Source organism: Melanostigma gelatinosum (assembly GCF_949748355.1).
Source record: "Melanostigma gelatinosum genome assembly, chromosome: 4".
Lineage (NCBI taxonomy): Eukaryota > Metazoa > Chordata > Actinopteri > Perciformes > Zoarcidae > Melanostigma > Melanostigma gelatinosum.
Genome location: NC_136637.1, coordinates 13273208 through 13285988, shown reverse-complemented (window position 1 = coordinate 13285988; position 12781 = coordinate 13273208). Strand labels below are relative to the sequence as shown.

The 12781-nt window shown below is 42.5% G+C and overlaps 1 protein-coding gene across 1 annotated transcript in view; it reads right to left on the bottom strand.

The window, feature by feature from the left end:
* Positions 1-12336, bottom strand: part of sgip1a (SH3GL interacting endocytic adaptor 1a) — a gene marked incomplete at its 5' end in the record, with an annotated part of 61490 nt that extends 49154 nt beyond the window's left edge. Inside the window, 2 exons of the mRNA XM_079267107.1 lie at positions 7831-7875; positions 12294-12336. Coding sequence (XP_079123233.1) covers positions 7831-7875; positions 12294-12336 — 88 coding nt within the window. The remainder of the gene's footprint in view (positions 1-7830; positions 7876-12293) is intronic.
* Positions 12337-12781: the final 445 nt, after the last annotated feature.

Genomic DNA, 12781 nt, shown 5'->3' with positions numbered 1-12781 from the left:
GCACTGCTATGAACTCTGTTCAAGACACTTTTATGAAGGCAGTATTTTTTTTATGCGTGTGTGCCTCGGGACTTGGGGAGAAAGACAGGGAGACCTTATAATACTCAAAGTTAGGCTCACAGAGGATCTAGGCTGTGACCTGAATTCATTCTTGTGGTGTGTGTGAGAAAGGACACACAGATGATGAATCAGTCAAACAGCCGCAAGACAAGTCCGTCTCTTACGTTAAAACTAGAGCCACTGATTAAATTAGACCACACATCTTTGACAGCAAATCACCAACTGTTTTGACAGCAGGCTCCTCTAATCTCTGCGTAGGCCCCGTCAGGGTGAAAAAAGCATCCCTAGTCTGTTAGCTAACAGTCTGTGCTCCCTTCAGTTTGTTATTATTGTGCTATGTGTAACATTTCAATTTAACTAAACCAGTAGGTACCGATGGGATATGAAGCAACTGCTGCATGGAAAAATATTTTCAAAAGTATGAAAACATTGTTTAGTCAAGGAAAATGCTCTGCCGAATAACGTGCGGTGCACGGATTTACTATACAGTGCTTTTCATTTTTAAATCTTCTACACCCATTAAAGCATGATCCTTTACGAATGCACAAATACAGTTTAAACAGTCCTTTTTGATCTGATGACATTTCAGCGAAGACAGATGAATCCAATACGTCATTCAAGGAAGACGTTTGATTGCGCTGTAGGATAACCTCATCTTCCCCCAGCTGCCACGAGATTACACAAACATGTCTGTTTATCTGGCTTTGAATCTTGGGCATCATTACATAAGCTTCTCTATGTGTGTGCCTGTGTCCACAGAAATGTGTGTGCGTGTGTCCACAGAAAGCAAAAGATGGGATTTGGAGGGCTGTTGTGAGGATGTTGTTGTGTTTCTGTGTCCATGAATGAATATGGTGTTAGGAGGACCGTGAACGAGACCGAGCGGATTGGTTTTGATGGCTTTCCCTTCGTCTTCTCCTCTCCCGTCTCTGTCCCTGCATGTCTTTGTTGTGGGAAAGTTCATTTGGGTCTCTCTCAAACTTATCGTCAAGCAGAGTCACAGCGGACGCATTCTATTGCGACATATTCAACATAGAAGACACACAAAAACATGCACTTTGATGACTGAACAGACATCTGCACGCACACGTTTTTCATGCGAGCATTGTCCGATGTTGGCGTTGACATCTGTGCACAGACTTACGTTATTATTAGGAAACGCCAGTGACTCAGCCTTGTAGCTTCACTCCGTAATACGAACTAACGTCAGAAGTAGGCTCGTCTATCACCGCTCTATCCTTCATACGGATTTCAATCAACACAGTCTCACATTAGTTTGTACACAGCTGAAAATCATGAAGGCATTTCATTATTATATTTTATATTATACGTCAATGGTTTGGCAGTCTTAGTCTTCAAAATAGGAACAAAACTCTGTTGAAGCTCTGTTTTCACCTACTGGTGCTATCCTTACTGACCATCAGCACCTGCTCGTATTGAGGGTCACCTCAAAAGGCCCCAAACATATTTTACATGTGGAATGATTGTCCTTTGTTCCATCTACTACTCTGGATGTCTTGTCACTCATTGCATCTTGTTTCTCCACGTTTTATGGTGACAGGGTAGGCGATATGGATTTTGCGCTGTGTTGTGTTTGACGTATTGTGTGTATTTGTTTGGACTACTGTCTGTAAAGAATTGCCTCGGGGCCATTAACGTTTATTACAACCTGACACACACATGTACTACAGTCACATGTTATCAAAGCAGCAACATGCCACTCTTACTGTGCTCCATTGAAGGGATTTCCACAAATATACAGAATGAGTGTATTGAGAGGGGACCCCTATGAACCCTTTGCACCCTTGGTTATACCTTCATAACACAACAATTAACAACCCACAACTAGCTCTCTTCAAAAACACCATGGCACACAATAATTTGTGACACGTAAACAATTTGTAAGACTAATAATTGTACATTTACAAATTTTAACTGCCAAACAGCATGCTGGGTAACATTATAGCTGCCAGCTAGTAGCATAAGAGTCTGTTTACAGCTGGGAGAGGCTCCGTTGCTACTGCTTATACAAAACAGAAAAGAGAGATGGAGGATGAAGGAAAAGAGACCAGCGATGCGCCAGAAATTGTGCCCAAGACAGAGAGCTGTGTCTGTTGTTTAGAAGTTTTTCGAAAAAATTTTGGATCCGATTTGAATTGTGCCATGAATTACACATATGATGTTTGTCAATTTAAAAGACCATTTTGCAAGTCAAGAAACTCGCAGTTTGTCATAGATTTGTATCATTACATTTTCTGTAAAACGACTCTAGTCTCACACAACTGTGTCCCCAACACTGCCGTTACCTTGGCTTGCTGGGTAGTCAGGTAGCTTAGCCATGTTCCATCCATGAATGTAACGTTACTCTTTTTATCAGCCGAGAAGTGAAAGAACGAGCGTTGTTTCAATTGACTAACATTAAATGTGTACTCCGTGGCACAATTCAAACGGGATCAAAAAGTTATTCGTTGAGGTTGACTTGAGGTACATATCTTTTCCAAAATTAGATCCCATGGTGGTCCAACGAAAGAGGAAAGGGAACTTCGCCTCTTAATCGTAACCAAAGCCTTCAATACATGATGGCATTAACATGTTTTATATATGTACTCCGGATGGTAGAATAAGCCAATATAAACCCATACAAAGGCCAAGTCATGCAAAACTAAATAAATATAATGATATACCGTGAAACCGCCAGTATATTAAAAGGTTTTATGATACAAATTTGTGGTCATACTATCCAGCACTAAGACTGTGCATGGCTGTGTCTATGGAGAACCAGATTCAAACCAATACCAGGAGAAGCCTTTCATATTCACAGATGGCACTCTGCTCTGCTTCATTCCAGCCTGAGATTTCTGCTCGGCCACTAAGGGCTTTGTGCAACGCATCAGCCCACATGAGTTATGTGTTTGGGCCAATGGTAAGACATTAAATTTCTCATTTGGGTCTGCAACGGGAGCAGTGTGCTATCCTTACACAGAGGTCTTCAAGAGGAAACAAATACCATCAACAATGTTTTCACAAACGTGTACAGACCTGGTGCAACATCCTTCAGGCTTTTGTGCCCACATCAACCCACCAAAAACCTATTTATTCACAAATCAATGAAAATGTGCACTTGGGAGCCTCTGCCCAGCTCATTACCAAAACAGACATGAGTCAGCCTCATGGTTGTTACCCGGGAAACCATATGGCAGCAGGGTCCTGAGTCAGATGTGACTATTTGACATCACTGATCATTCTCCAAGGCTTCTCCAAGTCATAGGCTTATGTTTTTGAGGTACAAAGACACTGGAAGGCTAGAACAGTTGCATGTTTTTGTATGATCTGCCTGAACTAAAGATTACCTCCACATTCCACCAAAGTATAATGACTTTGACAACATTTCAGATGTTATAAATGTTGTTTGACAATACATATACATAACAACAAGAGGATGACAAGAACAGTGGGCTAAAAGCCAGCAAACATCCTATAGTCAGTAATTTGAGTGCACCTATATGCTGAAATTCACGGTAAACGCATTTAAACGGCACAGATCGGGAGCGAGCGAAGGACTTTGAAAGTTAGCGGAAAGATTAACGTGAGACAACATCCGGTTTCTTCAGACGAACATCCGGTTTTCAGAATAAGATGCCAACAAAGTATGAATTATATTCACATTAAGTATGGAACATGCTACCTGCATCTCGTGAACCAAATGTTATTGCACTTTTGTTCATATAGCAGTACTTGCTTGTAAAGTGCGCAATACACTACTTTTGAATTCATTATTGAACTTTTCCATAACAATGCGATTAATCGCGATTAAATATTTTAATCGTTGCCCAGCACTACAAAAAACATATAATCATAGCGATACAATTAGATTGTATCAAATAAGCAAATAATCATCACGTTGCATATCAAGTCAGGTAATAGACCGTTAAAGAAAAGAAGTGAAGTTCGTCATATGGCCTTGCGTCCCCTCAGCATTCCAGTCAAGGGTTTATCCAAGTTTCAGCCAGGCAAGCTCTAAGCACTGGGCCTCCCTGTGACAGTCTGATTCCTACTGCTACGAGGATTAACAAGACTACAAATCTGAAGCCCTGCGAGAGGCTGCAGTGTTCATTACAACCCACGAAACACTAAAGAAATACTAACTTAGAGCTTTGTCACTGCCGGGACTACGATGTTAACTTTCTCCTTATGATGGTGCTACAGGAAATACCATGGGATCATTCAAATCAAAAGAGTTTCCCCCATTGAGAGCAGCAGTGTGCACAGCTAATTATATTTACGAGGTTGTTTTTTGGTGCACATAGTGTATAATTTGACCTGAAGGTATAACAAGAGGTAATGTCCAAAATGCAAAATGTTTAGGCTTACAGGGAGCACGAGATAATGTCATGGCAGTCCCCCTGTTACAGTTAGATATTGTATTCGTGTGCAAAGGGAAGTTTAAGCTTGTTGCTTCAGCCAGAGGGTCACTAAAGCATTACTGGACATTAAGAAAGAGTAGTCACTGTCACCCTATTTCATTTATAAGAGATACACTCTTATACATTTAGAAATGTAATCTATTTAAACGTCACTGTTGTCTTGATAATATCTGTGCCTCCTCCATGTAGCTCCTACACTCAAAGTCAAATGGGATCAGAAATCCCATGCTGCACCAGTGTGATTACCATGAGGAGAGTAAATTACTGCTGAAACAACCACCACACAAGTGCAGGATCTCATGAGTAGAGAAATCCATACTGGAGATTTGTTACATAAAAGGACATATTTCTAGTAATGATGTACACACTGTGCACAACCACAGATGCAGTAATCCCACTTGCAGTAAACCCTGCATTCATAGCAAGTGATCATGGTAAGTGCTGGTAGATCGTTAAGTAAATTATAGGGGGGGGGGGGGGGCTTTCAAAGAAAAACACGGCACAGAAAACAAAAATGTTGATGTTTTATTTTCAGATTTACTGAAGGTAATTTGCCTTATTGTGATCATTATCTAGAGGTCACAGTTCAGCACAACATCCCCGTTTGTATTCACTATCGTGTGTCTCGAGGGAAGGGGGTTGTCATCGCCAATACTAATACTGCCTCTCTCCATTTGAACTAAAATTAGGAAATGACCCCATGTCTACTTCCCTGTGCGTTACCCAGGGACAGCCATGCTGGCCATGAAATGGGGCTTTAAAAAGCAGAGCTGACCAGGATTAGCATCCAATTTTAACACCTGACTGTAATCCTGCCCTCCTACAGTCCATGCTAAGCCTGTGCTAGCCATGATAATGTTCTTCTGAACTGTTGCCCAACAACCTGGTGCGTGACAAACGCAGTGAATGACAGGACAGCACACTTGCAGTGGAGGCAGGGGGGGGGGGGGGGGGGGCAGCAGATCAGCTCTTCATTTCTTACTGTTGAAGTGAAGTTGGAGAATTCTTGACGCTGCAAAAAAGACTTATTGTTGGATCAATATGTTCTGTGAGGGTACTGTTTTAGTTATATAATAATAATAATAAAACCACACTGTACCTAGAATACCAATCAACACATTGTTAGACCAGACCCCTATCAGCATTACTGATCAACTCTGTACAGCTAAGCTTTGCCATCAAGACAAATACTGAGTCATAAACCAAATACAAAGGTAAACCACTGAATCACTTTGGGTTAATCATTAACGACTGACTATAGTGTTATCCGATATGATCACCCTGTGAGGTCCTTTATTCACATTTATCTGTGGTGCATCTGTACCTGCAGAGTCAGCATGAGCATATTAGACATTATTGTGCATACGGTGGCTCCTTACTACAAATACAGCTTGGCAGAAAGGGTGTAGCCTGTCAGTTATCATCTAAATTACAACCTACTGGGCAGTTTATAGTTTGTACAATGACGTGTTTGTGACGAACAGTTACAGACCGTCAGGCAGACTGTTGCCTTCTTCATCATATGGTAGCATAGGAGTAATACACACATGTTATAAAAACATAGTGTACCAGCCGATCAACTGATCAACTGATCAAAATGTAATTCATTCAATTTAAATACAGATCTCTGACTTCACATAGCAGGTCAGTGATCACAGACCTTTATTTAGCATGCTTGGGCAGTTAACAATGGGAACAGACATGAAGAATGCTTCAAGTCATTGTCTCCAACCAACAAGAACATAATAATGAGACCTGTGAGATGGTCTACACTCCTCCACTAGCTGGCATGGTAGTAATCATATCATTACAGCCAACACTGTAAAACCTGGAGATGTTGTCCAAAAAACACAAGATCACATCACCCTCCATGACATCTTTACAGAAACATGCACATTGCTTCAGGCCAGTAGGCTCAGCATTTGAAATAAACAAAACTGGATTATTAATCTGAATTATACATTATACTCTGTTAGAAACGTACAATCTGAGAGCTGTCACCTCATAATCAATATATAGGTTCCAGCCTGCTCTTCAAATCCACTCCTACCTTGATGACATGGTACTATGTTACTATGACATGATACAACATTCTCTGGTGTGAGATCGCTAACAGCCCACAACACATGACTGGGCAGCAGTAACATCATTCCTTTCCAAAAAACACAGATGGAAAGACACGCACACACAAACACACACACACACACACACACAACCAAATGAGATTGAGCTAATGTGATTCTTCCTCAGCAGCAGACAGACACCGGCATGGAGTTCATTTGCTAAATGCACCGGAATAAACAAAAATGCTCGAGTGACATCATGAAGCTGTTTTGGAGCATGGGCAAAAACTATCCACTGTAAGGAGATGTACGAAACTGCAGAGGGTAAATATTGTAAGCAATAATGACCGACACATATTTCCCCATGTTCACTGCCTCAAAACGTTGCCTGTGTATCATCGCGGGCTATGGGAGCTTACATAATCTAAGGTTGATTTAGTAAGAGTCAACGTTTTAGGTTGTTCTGGTCAAACGAATGGCAAGTGGTCGTTCACAGAGGACGCCTGAACCACTTTCAAGATAAGAAATAAGAGATATCGTATGAAACAGACGGATGGATGGAGGCTTTGGTGTGCCAGCTGCAGAGCTGCAGAGCCCCCCCCCCCCCCCCCCCCGGATGATGTCATCAATTAAAGGGACATGAAACTAAAACAATCATCAGTTCTCTTCTTCCTCACTACGCTCAACCCGACAGAGGTGGATCAGTGCAGCTATGGGTGGGTGTGAATGTGCGTACGCACCCACCGGTACAGATGTACAATCCACACGCGAGTGCTGGGTAGAAATGGCAATGTAGTGTGAGCAGATACACAGCGGAGTCATACGGTGCCGTGAGTTTGTATGCGTGTGTGTCAGTGCATGTGTTTCAGGGAACACCATACAAAGAGAATTTATAGAAGTGAGCCAGCAGGGCACATAAGCCCTCCTGCACAATAAATCCAAAGAATCCTTTACCATGGGAAGCGGGAAAAAGGGGGGTGGGGGGTACTCATACATACACACACACACTCACAAAATGTACACACGGTTCAATTAGCCTCGCCATTGTGCCTCTGTGGTAGACATTCAGCGGCTGTGCCCTTTTCCTAAGAATAACATGCAAGTCACCAGAATGTATGCACTCAAAATAGCAGGGCAGCTCCTGACATTTGAACCTCTCAAAGACACACACGCTTGCCAGTGGATGAAGCGCTGTTGGACAAGGACATGAAGGGGGATTACCCTGAATAACAACAGAAAAGGGGACAGCATAAGAATAAAATAAAAAGATGAAATCATCTTACCTTCCATCATGGTTGCAGATTTGCATTCCTCTATCTCCAAAGAGCCTGAAATGAAAGCAGGAGGCGTGGGGAGGGGGTGAAGACAAGAAGCCCCCGGTTACCAGAGAGATACAGTAGAATTGATGGGCAGCAGAGCTGCCGTGTGCATGTGGCTAACGCCCTAGCTAACTGTGAGCCTCCGACACCCCCAGACGTCGCCTGTCAACTAGCCCAGGAAGGAGAGAGAGAGATATACAGAGAGAGATAGAAAGAGAGCGACAGGAGAGAGGAGGGGTAAGGGCCTGGCCAGGCTAGCTGCCAATCAGAGCTGGGGCTTAAGCCATGGATGCTGCTGCTGCGGCGGCTCTAACCTACACATTCAGTGGAGGATGCTGAGAGGTGTGTGTGTGTGTGGGGGGGGGGGCAAAGCTAACTGGAGGCAAAAAAAATTATAGAGGCAGGGAGGCGGAGAGACAGAGGGAGGGAGGGTTATGTGTGTGGTTATGTGTGTGTGTGTGTGTATGTGCAGGGGGAGGTGGTAGTGTTGAGGAGAGGCGGAGTCAGTTTGCTGAGGTCAGAGATGGTCTCAGCCAATCCCTGCTGCGCTTTGTGGAGTCACATGGCTTACAGCTTGAATCTCCTGACACCATGGCCCAAGAGACATTAGTCACCGCCTGTGCGTGACAAATACTCGTGCGCATACACTCAATACACGCAGGTGTTTACACATCCAAATAGAGGCACAGAAAAAGCCAGCGGACATGTACAGAGTAAACACACACACACACACACACACAGGCACACAGGCACCCCTCCCCTGCACCCTACCTTATGTCAGTGCAGTATGAGTCGAGCCTGCTCAGCGGTGAATGACATTACTGTTTTGCTCGAGAAGAGAGTAACGTGCAGGTGTGAGCCAAGTGACAGCCCATGCTGAGGACAAACAGACTCGATAACAACCACTGCACAAAATGTTTTGCCCTGTACCCTCCTGCAGAGTGACTATTCCTGTCGTAGCTGTTTGTGTGTGGCTGCCTGTGATCCGCCCTCCTTGGAATAAGGTGTGGTTTCCCTCTGCCCTCCCTCTCTCCCTCTCTCATCCCACCTTCCCCTCTCTCTCTCTCTCTCTCTCTCTCTCTCTCTCTCTCTCTCTCTCTCTGCCAGTCTGTTTCACTCCGCTGCCCTTTTCTGCCTCTGTGCTTTCCCACTGCACCGGGACCGGGATCGATCAGCGTGACGTCATGTCAACGCAGGCTGCAGCTGCAACCAACGAGCAGGAAGGGCCGATGACAGAGCAGCCTCTGGAGAGGGGTGTGCGCTTGTGTTTGTGTGTGTGTGTGTGTGTGTGTGCTGATTCATTTTCTATGAGAGGGTGCAGAGAGAGAGAGAAAGAAAGAGAGGGAGGGAGGGAGGGAGGGAGGGAGGGGGTGAATGTTTATGTGGAGAAACCAAAGAGCAGAGGAGACTGACAATTAGGCAAACCTACAACAACAACAACAACAACTGAAACACTAAAGTGATACTTCAGTGATACTTCATCAGGATCAGGAAATGGAATAGGAATGATGCAGCAAGGGATTTGATTGTTATTAGTATTAGTTCTCTATTATAGTGTATATTATTTGTATTGTTTTTTTATGGTAGTAGTCATCTCAGCATTGGGGCAGTACACCAGTTTTAGATACTCTGAATGAATCACATTTACATTATGGGGCAGGCTACTCCTCCCAAAACATATAAGCCTCATTTGGAGACATTTGGAGATCTTTTTTTAAATTTATTTAGATATATATATATATATATGTTTCTGTTTTGAGTGGAGAATCCCTTTACATTTTGTAATATCATAATATAATACCATCATTGCTGTCAGGATTTTTCAGTTCAGTAATTTACATTGATATTTAGTAACAAATATTCTTTTTATGTATTAAGACAAACATAAGTTTCCTAATATTAAAATCCAATGTATTTATTCTGTTTTGCAAGGTCAGACTACAAAACGTAAGATTAAATACAGAACAAAAAGCAAAAGGTAAGTACAAAAACCAATTATATATATATATAATAATGTAAACTATTGTTACATTTTTCAAAATAAATCATGCGTGTGTGTCGGGGGAATGTTATGTGGTTATTTTTTAGGAAGTCCATCTTCAGAAACTCCTTATCTACTTGAGGTCTATGAGTTTTCCTGAAATTGTAAATGTAATGTAATATTTTCCACAGAAAGAAAACTTATTAGTGGTAATTTTCAGCACCAGCTGAGATTTGGTAATTGTGAATTTTTTCCTAATATTACCCAGTAAGTCTGATCTGCAAGCGACCATATACAGAGAACGTGACTTTTCACTGCTGGTTCATAAGGACTTTCTAAAGCCACTGCTCTCTGTATTCCTTTCTCATGAAGAGTGAGATTGTCAAAAGTGGGGTGAACATTCCCATGGACGCCCAATATTCAGCGGGTCTGTCTGTCTGTAGTCATGCTTCAAGACTCTCCATGCTCAATGAATCCTCCCAGTTATCTTTAAGCCCATGTGATAGCGCCTCCCTCCCTCCAAATCTGTCTTTCTCTCATTCATCACTTCTTCCCCTTTTCATGTTCTGATTTCTCCCTTTTCCCTTTTTGTTGTGTCAAGCTGCCTCTATGTGGCTCATTCTGTCACTTGCCTCCTCCCTCCTTTCATCCCTCTGGCTTTCCTTGCCCAGCTCCTCGGTTTTAACAGCCAGCAGATGCTCCCCAAAGAGAGGCCCGCCCTCCCACCCTGCCTGCTGCTGCTTTAACTCCCTTCCCCCTTGTCCATCCCTCTCCCCCTCACTCCAGAGCTGTATTTTGTGACTTCCCTGCCCTCGCACCTTTTTGATTTTCTCCTGCCGCCTCCCCTTCCTTTGTCTTCTTATCTACCTCGTCTTTTTTGTTCTCTCCACATCTCTATTTCCCATCACTTTCCCTCTCCTATATTGTTCTACATTACTTGTCTCACCCCTTGGCTGCAAGACAACAAGCATCTTCTCCTGCACTGCCATCTAGTGTTCACTGAGAATCATGAACGATATTTACAATTGTGCTGGTCTTGAGGCCTTACTGAGGAGTTCATATATTGTGGATATTTGCTCAGTGTACTGTAGTAACATCAATATACTGTACTGGGCACGTCTGTGGCAACTAGGCTGATATTTGACCATACAAATAAAAATATCTGTAAATTGATTGTGCAGCTGACAGATGGTGCCATGCCAGCTAGTGTAGAATAAAGGAGGAGGAAGGGAGGGGGATTTGCTATATAAAGCCTAATACCCTGTAAGCTCTGTTTTGGAGCTGCCTGAATAAAGACACACTTATGTCATTTACTGTGGAGCGGATTGGACAGCTACACCCTCACTACGGTGCTGCGGGTAACAAGGGCATTTTCTGCATAATTACCAGAGAGAGGTGCCATTTATGACCACCTGTATGAGGTTTTTAAAAATGTTTTAAAAAATGGATACATCCCATTCATATGCATGTCGATATTGTCCAAACTGCAAAAATCCAGTTATATTAAAAAATACTACAAAATACCTCCATTGATATGTTTGGTCTGCATCACCGTATGTGAAAGCACCTTAACAAATGCAAAAAACATTCACCTTCTGAGAAAAAAAATGAACATGTGGTATCTTGAGGGTTGTGATTAAACTTTAACTTTATAAATAAAAAATATAAAGAAAATGACTTCAATGGTGTGTAATAGGGTTCAGTTAATATTTCTTGAATTATAAGATTTGAACATGCAAACATAAAGATAATATCTAAGAGGTGTATCTAAAGTAGTACATTTTAAAATCAACAGGTTATATTCGGCCGTTGCTTTTACTTTAAGTACATTTTGTTACATACAGGCACCGATTTATAAAGAAAATGGTCAAATTTAGTACACCATTGCTATATCGCGCTCTGTGTTTTATGTTGGCATATTTTCAGTTTTGTTCATAATAAAGAAAAGAAAAAAGTTTATTTGCTTTAACAATGAATGAGGGTTCATACAATGTGCTATTGTGAGTGATGGATGAAAATATGATGATAAATAAAATCACTCTTCCACTTTGAACTACAGTGAAATGGCATTAAACAGAATGCAGCCACAACCAAAATTATTGTCAGTGCACCTCAACTAACATAAATGTCATATGACACGACACTTACTATTAACCCCTGAACTCCACATGTTATGGCTATAAAATATCAGTCAGGTCAAGAGACAATCAAAAGGCTAATATAGTGCATGTAGCCAAAAGTACACACTTACTTCTAGTAAAAGTCCATACACTCACACAAAACATATTTCACCACAGAGATCAGATAATCTAGAGCAAAGCCCTTGAGAAAAACTGGGAAAGAAAAGTGACCTATATCTCTTATTTTCAGGTACGCTGACAATCTCTGTTCTCATTGCTGAGGAGTTGCTATACTGTACTGAAGAAAAGGGTTTTACCTGCTGTACCTGCAATGATGCGAAACCAGCCGGTACACAACTCCTCGGCCATTGAAAGCTCTGTCCATGGACTCCCTCTCTCACCCCGGCCAGACAGAGGGATGAAGGGAGAAGACGAACAGAGGACGAAGATGATTCACTGGAAATTATCAACGGGAGACGAGAACGAGGAGCAACACCGGACGCTGTCGGACTGAGCTGCACAGAGGACATGCACGTGCACTGATGCCGATTCCAGCGCATACATTAAGAACTGCAAGTGCACCGGCGAAGGCATGCGCACGACCACACGGGATCACAACATGTGTCCCAGTAGGCTAGAGTAGACAAATCAGCCATCGAAAGGCACCATGTCATTCACTGCAGTACAGGCACGTGCACACACGCACACGCACGCACGCACAGACTTTTACAAGTGTTTGCCAAAGCTGAGGAAGTATGGGTGCCATTTTTAGTTACCTTATATTTTGAGTAATTAAGATGCAGTTAAATGTTCC